Here is a 17,500-nt window from a genome sequence, read left to right on the forward strand (position 1 = left end):
ACACACACACACACACACACACACACACACTTAATTAACCCACACTAATTAGCTAAAGGTTATATTCTCTAGCCATGCTTAGCTAAATAACTGGGGTCTGCTCTGCTCCACTGACACATCATTAGATGGATTTGTGCATTCTACCAAAAGAAACAAACACGGAGGCAGAGAGAGAGAGAGGAGAGGTGGAGAGAGGAGAGGGGGTGGGAGAGAGAGAGAAGAGGGAGAGAGATAGGGGGAGGGAGAGAGAGAGCGAGAGAGGAGAGGGGGTGGGAGAGGGAGAGAGGGGAGGGAGAGGTGGGGGAGAGAGGAGGGAGAAAGAGAGAGGGAAGGAAGAGAGAGAGACGGGAGGGAGAGAGAGGAGAGAGACAGAGAGTAAACAGTGTATAGTTGTTTTGAAAAAAATAACATAGTAAGCAACAGTTTGTCTATACAGTACATGTTACTGTAATAAAAAATAATACTAGATTTTTTAAGGGAGAATGTGGGAATGAGGATATGGATTGGTGGTTTGTGTGTGTGTGTGTGTGTGTGTGTGTGTGTGTGTGTGTGTGTGTGTGTGTGTGTGTGTGTGTGTGTGTGTGCATGTTGAGGGGACACTATGCATCACTTGCCCTGGTGCTGCGGCACTGAGGCGGATATGGTAATGAGAGTTCGGGCTCCACCGACATTTACTCACACAAAGTCTAACACACTTTCTCTGCACCATATCTCTCTCACACACCCACACCCACATACACACAGAAACACCGAGCTGCCCCGCAAAAATCTCATCATACCCCCCCACCCCAAACACACCCACACACATTCACTTGCTGCAATACAAATACACCCTTTTCAGACCAATGCCCAATGCCCTACACTAGCATAGACCTGTGGACCTCCAAAAGGCCAATAAGAATATATTCTCTCTTTACTAATGTGCTTGTGTATTTTTTGTGTGTTGTGTTGTGTCCACCCCCCCCCCACACACACACACACACACACATCACTCACTGAAGCCCCAAAAGTGTGTATCGGTAAGCAGTATTTTAAAAGAATGAAAGCATTCATATGGGTTGGGCTTTCACAGGTCTTTGGCCATCCCAAGGTTAAGGAGTTGAACTCGTCTGAGCTGACAACAAGTCTGTGAATGCAGTTCAGTCAAAGTGAATGATTCTGTTTACACATATCTAAATTCACTGGTTTATAAATAAGAAAGCAAATTAAATACTTACCACCGTACGCCTTTTCTGATTTCTTTTAAAGTTTTAGCGTACTGCGAGTAGGTGATTGATTTATTCTGTCAGCATTGTGAGGTTAAACAGCTTGTTTATTTTTACTGGATATGTTTACATCTTTATGTGCACATACATTCCGCAACCTTATGATATTTTTTGTGTAACTTGATTTGAATAATTTCTTTCTTCACATTTACTTCACAAACACTTCTTGGCGTGCAGTAGTCTGTTTGTTGCATCTCTCTAAGCTAAATACAGAAGTCTTTGTACTGTCTGCTTGAGCACTAAGGACACTGCAGTGTACGAAATGAAAGGGCTGCAGGCTTATGCAACTTGCATATTGTGTGTGAAGTAATATGTAGGGCTGGAAGCATGAAGGCTAAGCAGGCAGGGCTTCTAGCTTTGACAAACGCACCATCTCAAGGCACTGGGTAGTCGGCTTCAGATCATGACAAGCCAGCCACTATTATACTGTAGGCACTCATCTGTATGTCCTACTGATAAACTTCCGCCTGATCCTGACTCTTTGTTGATGCGAAAACTGGCAACAAATGAAGTGTCGTCAGGTTTATGAAATAACATTTTATATAAAGTTCACAAAGAAGACCTTTGGGAACCCCTCAACATGTGTCCAAACACCCTGTGCATAGAGACAGCAGCATCTAAGTGATGTGTTTTTGAGATATTTGTCAATCAGAATGTATAAGTATAGTATATATACTCTTTGATGTCCATGTAGAGGGTGACTGGATAGTAGTTAGGTAACAAGGACATTCAAGGTCTTACTTTTGGAGAAGCGGGGTGGGTTGTCGTTGACGTCGCTGAGTGTGATGTTGACGGTGGTGGTGCCAGCCAGTCCTCCCAGCTGTCCTCCCATGTCTTTGGCCTGGATGAGCACCTGGTAGACCTCCCGCACCTCCCTGTCCATGTTAGGCAGAGCAGTGCGGATCTCGCCTGCAGGGAGACACACCCAGAAAGAGAGAAAGAGTTAGAGAGATTGACACAGAGTGAGAGAGAGAGAGGAAGGGAGAGAGAGTTATATAGAGATGGAGACAGAGTGTGAGAGAGGAAGGGAGAGAGAGAGTTATATAGAGATGGAGACAGAGAGTGAGAGAGAGGAAGGGAGAGAGATGGAGATGGAGAGAGAGAGGAAGGGAGAGAGAGAGTTAGATAGATGGAGACAGAGAGTGAGAGAGAAAGGGAGAGAGAGAGGGGAAGAGAGAGAGAGCGAGAGAGAGAGAGAGAGGGGAGGAGATGGGATGAGTCGTAGGAACAGAGAGAGACAGTGAGAATGAAACGGATGGACAGACAGAGAATGGAGGGAGAGAAGGGGTAATGGAATGTGGCAGAGAAAGAATGGCACAGGATTAAAAGTCAAGAAAGAGACAAGGAGAGAGAGAATGGGCAGGATGGGACAGAAGATGGAGAGGGTAAAGGAGAAAGAAATAGGGAGAAAGAGAAAGGGAGAGAGAGAGAGAGAGAGAGAGAGAGAGAGAGAGAGAGAGAGAGAGAGAGAGAGAGAGAGAGAGAGAGAGAGAGAGAGAGAGAGAGGGCCAGAGTCAGAGCATCAGAGGGAGCAAAAAGGTAGGAGGTAAGAGGCAGAGGAAGATGCGAAGGGCAGCCATGTTAAATGAGCAGAGGAGATGAACCATTAAAGATAGATGAGGTCAGGTAGGGGAAGCCAGATGGGTTTGGTATGAAACACAAAGCAACAGCAAGCAGAACGGAAAGAATGAAATTGATTCACAGCAGTGAGAATAGGAAGAAAAATGGAATGGACAGTCAAGATGTGAAATATAAAAAAGCACAGAGGATGGAGGATGACAAAATACAAAACGATGTAAAAAACACATTCATAGGCGGAGAGCGCATCCATCGCCCAGCAAAGTGATAGGACTGAGTAGTCATTTGCAGTGGCATGGCGAGAGGAGCTGTGCTAAGTATACAGTAATGATCAGGGACGCACAGCTGTGTTCAAGGCTATGAGTCAGGCTAACAACTAGCTCAACAGCTGGCGAGCTGAAGCACGCTGTGTGGTACTGATGTGCTCAACAGGAATTAGTCACACACCCCAGAGACGGATGCCGATGCTCGTTACCCAAGGACGGAAGGTAAATGTGAGCATCGGGGTGTGAGAGAGATGGAAAAGCAAGTGATGATTATGTGTGGAGTAGGAGTGTGTGGGGAGGAGAGAGTGTGTTGGAGTGATGTGATGTGTTGTGTAAAATTCTGTGTAAGACGTTTGTGCACGTCTGAAGATTTGTCTATCTGTGAGTGTAAATGAGTGCAAGCGTGCATGCGTATGTGTGTGGAGGTGTCTACATCTCTCCGAGAATTAGTACACTATTATATCTGTGCAAGGTGTCTGTCCATGTCTGAAGCAGTCTTGTGTGTGCACTTGTCTGACTGTGTGTGTGTGTGTGTGTGTGTGTGTGTGTCTCTCTCTCTCTCTCTGTGTGTGTGTGTGTGTGTGTGTGTGTGTGTGTGTGTGTGTGTGTGTGCGTCTGTGTGTGTGTGTGTGCGTGCGTCTGTGTGTGTGCATGTGTGTGTCTGTCTGTCTGTCTGTGTGTGTGTTTGTGTGCGAGACAGCATGTCTGAGTGAATGAGTATGTACATGAATGTGTGTGTGTGTGTGTGTGTGTGTGTGTGTGTGTGTGTTAGTTATATGCCGTCAGATCTCCGTCCCTCAGAGGTGGGAGAGCACAATCAAAGCAGCCAGGCTGACATGCATCTCATCTGCCTTTTGGAAGCACTTCAAACAAGGAGCGCACTGTGATTAGGCCCATGTTTTCTCTTTCTCTCTCTCTCTCTCCATTGCATCTTCTCTTTCTCTAACCCCCCCACTTCTCTCTCTCTCTCCATTGCCTTTTCTCTCACTCTACCCTACCTCCCCCCCTCCACCCCACTCTCCATATCTCTCCATTCCATCTCAGTGTTTGTTTTGCTTCTTGGTTATTCTATTGGCTATTCTATTATTCTATTTAGCATTGGGATCCCGCTCTTGCACTGTGAGTCTTTGCTTTAGTGCATTGATCCTGTTCCTGTTTCAATGAGTTGAGCAGGGGTCTGCCAGTTTCACTAGTATAAAGCCAGGGAATGAAAAAGTGGCACAGTGGTTCCTATGTTGACATCAGATTGCATTATATTGATTCAATGTGAGGCTGAAACTCAAGGGTATATGCACATATTATGCACACACACCCACACACACACACACACACACACACACACACACACACACACACACACACACAGACAGACAGACAGACAGACAGACAGACAGACAGAGACTGTGTTCAATTAATCCTAAGCATCTCCAGGTACCGTCATTGCTCCTTCCAATAATTTAACAGGGGTGTAAACAAAACTGTTTCCTCACCTGAGTAGCTCTCAGTCACTTGAAAATGATTCTGCAATAATCAGATCACCCAACTTACAATCTTTAGACACTTTAAGGTGTCTAAAAGATAGCAGGAATGCATTTGAAAGCACTATGCTTTAAGTGTCTGATGTGGAGGCACTTGAGTGGCATTCATTTGAATGGGCTTTCATCTGTGCCAACCCAAACAAGCTCTATGATTGTTAAAGTGAGACATTCTTCTAGAAATCACCACCTCTCAGTAGCTTTTCATTTGGCTGAATCATGCATTTGGCTGCCATTGAATCATATCCACTCACTCGCTCATTTACACACACACAAAAACACGTGTGTGTGCACAAACACACACACACACACGTGTGCCGCTTATCCTGAGAGCATTTGGTTGTTAGCCATTTTTCCACATGGTGATTAAACACAGTAAACACTTCCTGTTTATTTTTTGGTTTCATTTATTTTTTGTCCCAAATCATGCTTGCCATTTTGACCCGATTTTACGCCCACAATCTTCCCCCCTGGCAGGCTGCAGTGTAAGGCAGGTGCCATAGTGAGCCAGTGAGCCAGTGCTGTAAGCGCACTCACTTTGCCCTTTTCAGAGAAAGGGTATTTATGGAACATAGCTCTGTGGTCCGGTCATGTCACTGTGATCAAGTGCGTCTGTGTGTGTGTGTGTGTGTCTGTAGTTGGGGGGTGTGGTGGGAGGCCTTGCACTTCTGTAAATCACAGCTGGTGAGAGAAGCCCATAATACCATAAGATCTAATGCCAAGGCAAACCACAAAACCCAGCTAGGTATGGCGTTGGCTCTGTCTAAGGTAGATATCTTTAATCAATGTCCAACAAAAAGGCAATTTTTAATGGTAATTGTTGAAGTGTTTCTTACAGACATTTTACCCTGATAAGATTAGTCCTCTGAGTCCGCGCATGAAAAAGGATTAGTTTATGCCAACATGTTATTGACAAACTGGAATGCAATTCCTAGTAGTCATTCCTACCTGTCTTGGGATCCACTGAGAAGTAGGGTTGCCCGTGGAGAATGCTGTAGACCACGCGAGCGCTGTTTCCATAGGTGGGGTCATCGGCATCTGTCGCTGTCACTCTCATGACGTATGTGCCTGAATTAAGGCAGATAAAGAGTGTTTAGACTGCCGTCCGGCCCGGCTAGCCTCTCGGGGCCTTGCGTTTATCACATTACGAGATCCACTTGTTAGAGGGTAATGGTGAAATATGAATGAGATGAGATGAAATTCATTTGAAGCCTTTTTTTTTTTATGTCTATCACGTTTTCAAGCATGTTTCCAAACGTGTGTGTCAGTGAAGATGTGCTAAAAAGCAGATGTACTGTACATTAACCTTTAACGTACAGTAAATGTACTGTATTACAGTTGTCTGAAAAAAATAGATTAAGAACACTTCTAATTTGTGAAGCTTTTCCCACCATCATATGATGTTCTGATATCATTTATGTTGATATAATCCTCTATCAATGTAGAATCCTATAAGCGTACACTGGCACAATATGACTAGCATGTACTGTAGGCAGCTTTAGCATTGCTAATCCCCTCAGGAAGGTTGACTCATCCATCTTAGTGGGGAAATGGTCAAAGAGAAAAAAACATTTCCCAGACACACACACGAACGCACGCACGCACGCACACACACACACACACATGCGCAAACACACGCACACACACATATAATGCTTTCAGTTGTGAACATTTCATGTCAAGCACAAGCACTGTGATTTTCACTCTTTCAGTCTCTTCAGGGGAAACAAAGAGGTGGTGAGCAAACTATAGAAACAGGGCAACAATCCAAACAACTGCACACACACACACACACACACACATACTGTACACACACACACACACACACACACATACACACACACACACACACACACACACACATGCACGCACACACAAAAACATTAATTACTTTGCCTGAAAGAAAATCTTTCACAAAAACAAACTCCCGCCATCCCGCTGTAGAGCTCCGCACACAGGTCCCCCGTAGCTAAGTTTGTGGCTAGCGCTGTAGACTTTTATGTTTTCTTTATTCAAACATCTGCCTGTTGGTGAGCTGATATTGCTTTTCCCCACCCCCACCACCAACCCTCCGTCCCTGCATGCCTTTTGCTGAGATTGTTGGATACACTTTGCACAACATGTTCATCAGCCTGAGAGCACCCCAGTAGGTAACAGCTTGAGGGAGAGAGGCTGGGGTGGAGTGTGTGTGAATCGGATCGTCTGGTTTGTTTCATACAGGCCTTCACAAGTGCAATGCCCCACTGCTAGCAGATGGCTAACAATAGAATTAAAAACTACGAAGCGAGAGCGAGCTGAGAGTGAGGAGAGAAGGCGACGCTAATCCTGCAAAAACAAAGCATGCCCGCTCGTGACACCACCATTCAAAGCTACCTCCGAAGCGCCAGCACGCCCCACTGTTGTGCAAATGCTACATAAGTGATATGATTGTTTAGCCTGTACATGGCTGCCTTGTCCTCGTTCCTGTCTGTTTATGCAAGTGCATTATTTAGCATCCTGTAAATCATTGTGGCGTGTTGTTAGTGGTGGCTAAATGCAACCCTGCTGCATTTTTGATGCAACCAAAGGGATTTCTTCTGTGTTTATTGAATCTAAAAGGTGTTAATCATGACCTTCTATGTCTGATCTGACAGATTGAAGAACAGTTTGCAGATACAGGCACCGTCACTTAATTATTTCGACATTGTCAACCACATTTGCAGCTCTTAGTTTTACAGTTTGGCAGTGCTTCTTTAAAGCAACACCAAAGAACTTTCCCTCTGTCGCATGTACGCTATTTGTTTATCCAGCACCGGTTTTGCAAATAACAATGTCCACAGATGGTAGAATATTTTGCATGAAGTACGATGTATTGCGAAATCAGATGCAAGTCAAATCTGTAGTTTCTTATATCTCATTCCATCGAACTACAGATCCGCTACCCAATCTGGCAAATTTACATAGTGCGGTTTTAGCCGATAGAGGTCCGCGTTGCGAATGCAGAATTGCCGTTCACCCTGTTACGAGATGATGAACCACTGAAACGATTTTGGAAACATTATTTTAAGGTACAAAAAACTCTTTGGTGTTGCTTTAAGACACTGATATGTTTAGAGTGAAGTAAAGTAGGCTCATTGATTCCCATCAAGGGGAAGGGGAGAAAAAGGAAACTACACTTTGGCAGAGCAACTGGTATCAAGGGTCTTCTACATACATTTATCCATTCATTTACACCTACATTTTTAGGTGTAAATGAAAATGAACATAAAAAATGTTTTTGTCATCTGGTGTCAACGCTGGCGACTACGCCGCTCCGTCTGGCATTTTTTGTCTTATTGTCTTTTGTTTTTTGTCAATGTATTGTATGTAGAGCGCTTTGGGTTGCACTTTGTGCATGTTAAATGTGCTATACTAAATAAAACTGACTTGACTTGACTTGACTTAAATTTAATTCAAATGTACCCTTGTGAAGTTAACCTTAGCCAGAGGTAATGTTACCCAGAATCATTATAGTCTGGACACGTTGTGATATCCCACATAGGCTACCACCTGCAGAATTAGCTGACCAGCTAATTGGTCTTTCTGATGTCAGATACTCCATTCCTTATCCATGCCCCTCCACACCATCATCAATGAAAATAACTTGATACCACCCAAGTAGCCTGAAGCCCCTGGGCGCTAAGCCCAGAAGCTTCAGAAGAATTCAGAAGAATCAACCTTTATACTGTACCGGCACTTATGAGAGAATGTTTAAGACAGAACAGCAGTGTTATGTGAAAAGTTCCACTTAGGCAGACACAGCATGCTTTACATAGATGAGGCTTAAAAAGATATTCATCTCTGGAGGTAACCTCAAAATATTTTTGTGGATCTTTGTCTTCTAACGTTGCCAGAAATCGATTTTAAAACAATGGAATGTGTAGGGGTTTTCAATTTAACAGCAATTTAGAGAAAGCTGAAGGATTAGAATGAAAAATAAATGTGTGTATTATTTCAGAATGATCTGTAATAGAAGACCTGGAGACAAAGGAAAGTGGGGTAAATAATCAGAGTTCATCGCCATGATGATATTAACACCAATTAAGATAATCAAAACCCTGATGCAGTATGTTTTTGTAAGCTTTTGTTCAAATGTAATGTCATAAAGGTCTCTTGATTAAGTATACTTCAAGTGTTAGTGTAACGTCACCTTGATGAAGCTATTCTGACCTGGTATAAAGGGACACATTGTGACATACTGCTAGAAAAATAAATGAAGGCCCAGAAAAAATATATTTGCATTCAAAATGCCACATCCTTGTGTGATTGACAGCTAGCTAACAGGTTTCTAAACTGCCAAGCACTTCCTTGCGAATATGCCAGGGCATGACCTCAATCCTACTTTATGCACTCTACCAACAATAATTATAATTTTAAAGTACACACGTCATATACTGGGTCTAATAATTAAGCAGATTTTTTTTCTCCTTTATGCCATAATTCAAGAAAGTCCCAGTACATTTAGACCTTCAATTTTGAAGGGAGTGATTTCTATTTTTCCAAAAATATATGCCATAGGAGATTGATAAACCATTCCACAATACACATGGCCTAATTATAAAACATCATTCCATAATACACATGACCTAATAATTAAACATATTTTTTTCTCTCTGGTATTCCTTGCTGATGCAAAAGAAAGTCCTAGTTCACTTACAATTGTGAGGGGGGGATTTTGTCTTTGTACAAAAATTAGGCCAACTGTTTGTCTGGGGATCGATAAACCATTTCAGACGACAAACAACACAATTACGGAGTGCCGATATGCCAATAAACTGCGGTTACAGGTCATGACCCTACACCCTAAGCCTCTCAAGTCGTCTGGGGGGAAAAACAACCTTGTGACTTTTTTACTTTTCATTCTAGAAGCATCTTGAATGTCTATTAACATAAAAAGGGTTAGGATGTTGTAATTGTGCAGACATTAATCCAAACCCATCTCCCAGGGGAAGACCTTTCCTTTCAATTTATACTGGCAAAGTAATTAGCTTTGATTTCCCTCCCTACCAACATACACTGTCAATGCCCTATTGAACCTACTCACTAGTGTTTTGTGAGGAATAATCAGAGAAAAATACAACTTGGGAACGACCATGGGTTGACCAAACCTTGACCACTGCACTCTCTCAGGAAGACTTGAGAAAGCTCAGAATGAACGAGATAGGAAGATTCCCATTTTACAACACAAATTACCTCTTCTCTCTCTCTCTTTCTCTCTCTCTCTCTCTCTCTCTCTCTCCCTCTATATTTTCCATGTTCCTCTAGGGCTGTTCACTTGAGAGTGGCTAAAAAAATACTGAGCAGACTACTGGAGCGTTGGGAGAATGCGCACTCTGTTAACTGTCCTGTTCACGCTTCTCAGCCCGAGACATCCAGCCTCCTTTGATTTGCCAGTCTATTGACAGGGGGATGGGTGGGGTGAGGGTTGAGGGGGTCGTTTTATTTCATTGCCATTCAGATCAAGGGGAAGCCAATCTCTAAGTGAACTACCTTGATCTGTCAGCCCCCAAAGGGGAAAGAAACACGAAAACGGCCTGCGTGTTGCACGCTGCACCAGGCAAGAGCTCTCTCTGTGTCCTGCACTTCATCTGTCTTTCTCTCTCTCTCTCTCTCTCTCTCTTCTTCCTCTTCTTTCTCTCACTTTATCTGTCTCTCTCTGTTCCTCTATCTCTATCTGTTTCTCTCTATCCTCTCTCTTATGGAGTGAAATCTCTCTTTTATAGTCAACTGCCGGCAACGCAAAAGTCATTTTATTCTTTTATTTCTTTGGTGATGTGCGTTTCTCTGAAACTCTTCCATTTTCAAATGAAAACCCTTGATAAAAGCCTTTGTTGGAGAAAAGTAGAGAAAGGAATGAGCAATGCCTTCTGTACCTCAAGAAAGGTAAAAAAAATCCTTATGAATACCTTTATACTTTCAAGGGAAGAAATTTTCTCATCAATGCCATTTCATTTCCATGTTGTTGATTTCCCCCCCCCTTGTACTTTAAGGGCAATTTAATGCCAAAAAAGTTATCTCAATTCTTAATCTGGTCAGGTAGACCCATTTCGATCTGCAAAATGACCGGCCCCTTCTCTTTTCTTTGCCAGAGTTGACTTGGGTGTGGACACCTTGTCTCTTTGTATCTCCCCGACTCTGCATTGCGGGCTGACAGCAGGGAACCTGGTCATTTTAATTAAACCTCCGATGGAGATGGCTATCTGGCAAGCTGACACCCACCTACTCTTTCCACCGCACCAATATTTCACTATGCCACTCAGAGTACGAGGCCAGGTCGGACTGAGTAAGCCTCACTTCATTAAAAAAAAGCATGGATGGCCAAGTCCAATAACATGTTATCAGGACTTCCCTCACTAGCAGGCCCCAGAGATTAATAACTATTACACAGTGTAAGCAGGATAGGTTACTTGGACTTATGAGAATCGACACGGGGTGTCAGTCAGCCAAGCATCATAATCAAACTCAAAGAGAAAGGAGGAGGGTTTGGAAGTTATCTCTGTTTTCACTGTTGGTGACAAATAAGTTATTACATAGTCAGTGGAAATCCTAAGAAACCATTTCCCCCCTCAGCGTGATAAGGTGGGTGTTAGCAAGCAATGTTCACGGCTTAGAATCCAATATGGTTCAGAGAAGCTGATTTTGCTCAGTTAAAAATAACATGGTTGTCACCTAGTTGTATGGCATTCGATACTTAAGAAGTATCCAAAGGTACTTATGAAGAGCATCTTGTCTCCATGCGTCACACACACCTACTGAAATTGACTTAGACATGGCTGGGATCAACAGATTAAGTGCATATTTTTCCGAAGCTGCCCGATATGGTGCCTGTTCAAAATGGTAACGGAATCCCATCACACAGAAATAGGCCCATCTGACCCCTGCAGCTCGAGGAGGAGAGAGGGCAGGATCAATGGGCTAATAATGTAATCAACTGCCAATCAGATAGTGAAGGATCAAGATGCAATGCCGTAATGAAATTCAATGGCACTTAAGAGCTTAGTTCACTCATGCTTGGACAGATTCATTTTTGAGCTCTCCCATTGTGCTAACAGCTATGGGCCATTGATTTGGGATGATGAAGACCCCATATGATTTATCTCAGAAAATGGACATTACACTTTAGATATTACACACTACTATCATTTATTAAAGTGAGGGTATTGTTGAGTAGCTATAATACATCAGTTAGGTGTACTGGACAGATGTATTACGTCTATATATTTGTCTATAACAATTTTAGACCAAATTGGGGCATTCAGTATTTACAAAGGACAATGTACATCATGACTTCCAACCATGTTTTACCCCTGAGTGAACATATCTAGTAAAACTAATTGGAACACATCTAGTAAAAGCTATTCAAAAGAATTGTTACACAGGCTTTAACTAGGTGTACAGTCAGGGATGATCTAAATGCAGGGAGAAGTCAGCATCAGCACCGGGATCCTCTGCTTTAAAGCCATACCATAGCTTTGGCACCATTACATTATTCACAGAGTTTGCAGGCTCCATTTAACAGGTCCAGACGAACAGACTGTAAACTAATTAAAGGAACAGTCCCACTAGAGCAACTGGAGAAAAGTTAAACAATGTCAGCCCCTGGCATCCGATTTCTAACTTTCTGGTGTTCTACTTGGAAGCCAAGATGCCTATGCCACAAGACCAGCACTATCGTCATGGTAACTCATCCCTTACCTACTGGGGACATCTCTGGAACACTCCCTGTATAAGGACCCTCCAGGAACTTGGGCTCGTTGTCGTTGATGTCCTGGACCTTTATGATGAACTCTGACTCGGGCTCCAGGGCTCGGCCCGTGTCCATGTCCACGGCCTGGGCGCGCAGTGTGTAGTAGGGCTTCTCCTCGCGGTCCAGGCTCCGCAGGGCGTGGATGTCGCCGGTCGTCTGGTCAATGGTGAAGATGGTGCCGGCGCCATCACCCGAGAGGGTGTACTTCACTGCACTGTCCCCTCTGTCCAAGTCGGTGTGAAGCTGAGGCGATACAGCAAAAAAATACAACTCTAGTTAGACAGAGTGGGTTGGTGCACTTACTCAGTATGCAATCAGACAACCTTTGTATTTCATTTACAAGTATGGTGTGTTTTTAAGTGCCTTCTATCGATCTTATTGACCTGTTTGGATGAGGTACTTCTCAGTGTACTATGAATACAAATGAAACAAATTCCACTGGTTAAATGTAGCTGAAAAAAGGGGCTTTAATTCCCTTACAAGTAAACAAACAAGAAATAACCCAGAATACATTTAACAAGAGGGTGCATTTAAAGTTTAATGTACTTTGGGGTTCATAGTTGGTCTCCTACAAACTTTAAAAACAGAAAATTACTTTTTCTTCCTCCATAGCTCTATGGTTCTGCTGCTCATTCTACTATCTCGCTTTTCTCCACTTGTCTTTGCTCCCTGCCAAGCTGTCTTGACTTTGACTGAAATGTGTCAATAGTTCACTCAACCTTTCTTTCTTTTTTTCTCTCTCGCTCGTGTGCTTCTCCAGGTCTCATACTGACCCCAGAGCAGTGCGAATCAAGACTGGGACCCCCGGAGGAGTGAGGAGCTGGCTCATTCAAGCATTTACAACTCATGTTTGTTTAGCAGTCACCCTTTTCTTTTCTCTCACTCCCTCCCTCTTACTTCCTCACTCCCTCACTCTTACTTCCTCACTCCCTCACTCTTACTTCCTCACTCCCTCCCTCTTACTTCCTCACTCCCTCCCTCCCTCTTACTTCCTCACTCGCTCACTCTTACTTCCTCACTCCTTCGCTCTTACTTCCTCACTCCCTCGCTCTGATTTAATGCGACAAACACTGGGAGTGAAGTCGAAGTCGGACAGCGAATCTGTGGATGAACCGCTTTAAAAAAGAAAAAAAAAAAAGAAATCCGTGAAGAGGGACTTATACAACACAGCCTCCGCGACTGTCGCCTCTGAAAGCAAACTGCTGAAGCTGCTTAAACGTTTAAACAAGGAGGGAAAATTACTGCTGAATTTTTCCATCGGATGGATTTGTGGAAGCCAGGGAAGGCTCCAGGAAGCAGGAGAATAGCACTTTGTCAGGGAGGACAATGTCAGAGTTATGACCCAGTTGGAGGCAAAGGGGGGAATAGTGCCACAGACACTGTGGATGGGTGCTGCCCCCACCACGTTTCTCTGAGCTCAGAGTCGAGCACTGGCATCTACTAAATGGCCACTTCAACCCTAAGACACATGCCAAACAAAACGCCAAGAAATGTAATTTCAAGCAACAAAAACAGTAGGCTTTACAGAAGGTGGCCTTTGAGTTGGTGTGTGTGTGTGTGTGTGTGGAGCTATTGAATGGAGATTACACGGTACAAGAAACAAAGAACAAAAAAAGAGTGTAGAAATACTTTTGAGACAAGTTATACTATGTCGGCCTCTGTCAACTTTGTATCCTTTGGAAACTGAAAGGATAAACCCTTTCACCGTGCAATATTTTGACAGTATCCACACTATTTATAATTCAAAATGGCAATGAATAAATCAATAATTTATTTTCTCTCATTTATATTCAGATTCAACTATTTTGGCCATGAACTGGTTTTGATAAAGCCCTCTAAAATGGGTTTTTGCTACTTTTGCTCAGTATCTAAAAAATTATGCCAAAATTCTATGCCAAAAAAGCCTTTGCCTCTCTGACCTCTTTGTGTCATGTTTCCTGCAGAAAAAAAAAACATATTTTTGTGCAACTCAGAGTTTGGGTCTGCATTTCAGCCTAGGGCTTGCTGCTGACATCAAACTCGCTCTTTCTACGCCTCTCCATCGCTGTTTCCCCATGTTACTCTCCGATGACTCGACGGCTTTAGGGCCTCGGGGGCAGGCCTGCGTTGACGGCTGGATGGTGGGCTGCTCCTACTGCTGGTTTCAAACTCTCAGTCTGTGATACACGCACACTCAGCTAACATGCGGGTGACCGTATGTGCGTGTGCGTTTTGGTGCGTGCGTGTCACGCTAACTGATGCACTTCCTGTTCATCAGATGCACTGTGTGTTGTCATGTCTTTTAATTATTATTATTATATAAACATTAATTAATTATCTTTTAATTATAATATATATTATATTTTTATCTTTTAATTATAATATATATTATATTGTTTACCTTTTAAACTCACTATTCTTTGCTTTTGATTAACTAAAGCACAATGAATTGCCCCTTTGTATGAAATGCGCTATATAAATAAACTAGCCTTTGCCAGTAGATATATCAGAAATATGTAGCCACGTGTCTGTAATAAGTTAAGTGTGTGTATGGGGCATATAGCTGGGAGTATGTATAGGAGTGCATTTATTTTGTGTATGTGTGTTTTTATGCCTGTGTCATTTTGTAGACTACAAAATTGCTTCCTTGCACATTTTATTTGGAATTCAGTGTCCGTCAAAAGAGGATCATTAAACAGCAGACTCCAGCATCTAGTTACGGCTCTGCAGTGTGCTACTCCACAGCCAGACAGAGCCCTTAATAATGCACAGAAGCCCTGAGGCCTCTCCACGAGTTATGGCCCAGCATAGGTTCACATGTCCATTGTCTGAATAGATTTAAGTGTGACCCCAGTTGGTTAAGCAGGGTCTCCCTGGCCCAGTGGAGCATGTGAGCGGTGCCGTGCCGTCAGCCGGAGCGAGAGCACACCTAGACCTCCAACTTCACCGACGACAACGACGACGACGACTCTCCAGCGAGGTCACTGAGAATACAAAACTCCCACACACACACGCGCGCGCGCATGCACGCACACACACACACATACACACACACACACACACACACAATCTATTCATCCTTTCACCACCTTGGCCTTGCCTTTTATCACCACACAATTATAAGACACAAGGAAAGGAGGATGAATTAAAAAAGGGCTATGGAGAGAAAAAAGAAAGGAGAGGGAAAAAAAGAGAAAAGAGCGCTTGTTAACTGGCATTGGAAAAGTTGGGTGATACTAATTAAAAATGCCATTAGTCTAACAATAGTAATCAGTGGCATAAAGGGATTCATTAAGAGGGGGAGGAACACAAGAGCCTAGCAGTGAGTCTACTGCTGCACATCCAGAGAGGGAGACTAGCCGGCTCCACACAGCTCTGCATTATCTCAGTCTATCAAACTCTCTCCATCCATGTGGACATATCACTTAACTTGCTCTTATGTCTGTCTGTCTGTCTGTCTGTCTGTATATCTGTCTGTCTATCTGTCTGTCTGTCTCTGCAGCACATCCAGAGAGGGAGACTGGCCAGCTCCATACACAGGTCTGCATTATCTCTGTCTCTCTCCATCCATGTGGACATATCACTTAGCCTGTTTTACTGTCTGTCTGTTTCTCTGTGTCTGTCTGTCCATCTGTCTATCTCTCTGTCTGTCTGTCTCTACAGCACACCTAGAGAGAGACCAGCTGACTCCACACACAGCTCTTTGTTATCTCCATCTTTCTCACTCTATCCATCCATGTGGACTGGACACACATGTGGCTATCTTATGGTTCTGTGTAGGAGCAGCTCCATCCATCCATGTGGACACCCATGTGGCTATCTTATGGTTCTGTGTAGGAGCAGATACTTCCTTACAGTACAGTAGCATGTTTGGGGATCTGTACTTGAGTATTTCCTTTTCTAGCAACATTTTACTCTCACTTCTCTACATTTTAGCAGAAATATTTGTGCTCTCTGTGCAGGTAGCAAGCTATGATGCAACAGAGGTCGGGATCTCGGCACTTTTTCAAAGCTAATATAATAACATTTGAAGCAAAACAAATATTTCAGAATTTAAAAAAGAAAAATAAATTGAGACTTCTTACTCGAGACGAGTGCACGAATGCTTACAGTGGTTCAGTTAGGACGTGTTAGTGTCTGCTGTGTGTGAGAGTTTTGAGAAAGGGGGCATGAGCGCAGCTCTGTCCACTGACAGTAAGATGTCCTCCCAAGGACAAGACTGTCTGTAATAAACACCACATGATGAAGTTGTATTCCTGCCCATTGTCTTCTCCTGTGGTCCATCAGGAAAGACGACCTGTCAGCAGACAGCGTGCCTATGAAAAGGTACTTAGCTAGAAAACAGTTAGGCCTAGATCGCCAAACTGAAGTCCCCTTTTTGAGATTAATGAATGAGTTGATTTGACAACGTTTTCCATTATAACTTTCCTTATAATCAGTAATGTCCACCATGACCATTATGTGGAGTTCAGTGGTGTTTTCAGGTGTGTGTTCAGTTGGCTTCAGGTAATGGGTTCAGATAATTCCAAAGTAGCCAACCGCAAAGATCATTATGCCATATTGAAATATAAATGCAATTTGTTTGGCCTTCATGTTGTTTTGTCATTGTGCCTGTAGACTGTACATATACACTGAATATTGTGCTGGGGACCAAACGTGATAAAGTTGATCGCATTCTGTTGCTGCAATAAGGGGTATGTTTCTTTTTTTCAGAGCTGTGAGGAACAAGGAGATTGTGTTCGATTGTCCCAAGCTTAGATCAAATATAATCCAGGCATTGTTATGCAAATTCAATAATGCAAAACATAAATTGAGTTGATGAAAAAGACCATGTGCAGTGAAAGTGAATTAGGTAGCTGAAGACAATGAGACAGGGAGAATGAGAAAAGAGAAAGTCAGACAGAGAGAGAGAGAGAGAAGGAGAAACAGATCACTTTGGGAATACAGATAAAGAGAGAGAGGAGAAAGAGAGAGAGAGAGGGAGAGAGACAGAGAGATAGAGAGAGGGCAAACTCAGGCACAGAGAATGGATCATATGGACTCAAAATGGCACAGCATGAATGAGAGAGTGATAGAGTCAAAGGAAAATAAACAAGTGTGAGACTAAGATAA

General features: G+C 43.2%; 1 protein-coding gene across 1 annotated transcript in view; it reads right to left on the reverse strand.

Moving 5' to 3' along the window:
• Nucleotides 1-17,500, reverse strand: part of LOC121688644 (cadherin-12-like) — an 81,875-nt gene that overhangs the window by 45,614 nt on the left and 18,761 nt on the right. The window contains exons 2-4 of the mRNA XM_042068365.1: nucleotides 12,358-12,652; nucleotides 5,593-5,712; nucleotides 2,007-2,174 (exon numbers count right to left, since the gene is read on the reverse strand). Coding sequence (XP_041924299.1) covers nucleotides 2,007-2,174; nucleotides 5,593-5,712; nucleotides 12,358-12,652 — 583 coding nt within the window. The remainder of the gene's footprint in view (nucleotides 1-2,006; nucleotides 2,175-5,592; nucleotides 5,713-12,357; nucleotides 12,653-17,500) is intronic.

Source organism: Alosa sapidissima, chromosome 17, assembly GCF_018492685.1.
Source record: "Alosa sapidissima isolate fAloSap1 chromosome 17, fAloSap1.pri, whole genome shotgun sequence".
Lineage (NCBI taxonomy): Eukaryota > Metazoa > Chordata > Actinopteri > Clupeiformes > Clupeidae > Alosa > Alosa sapidissima.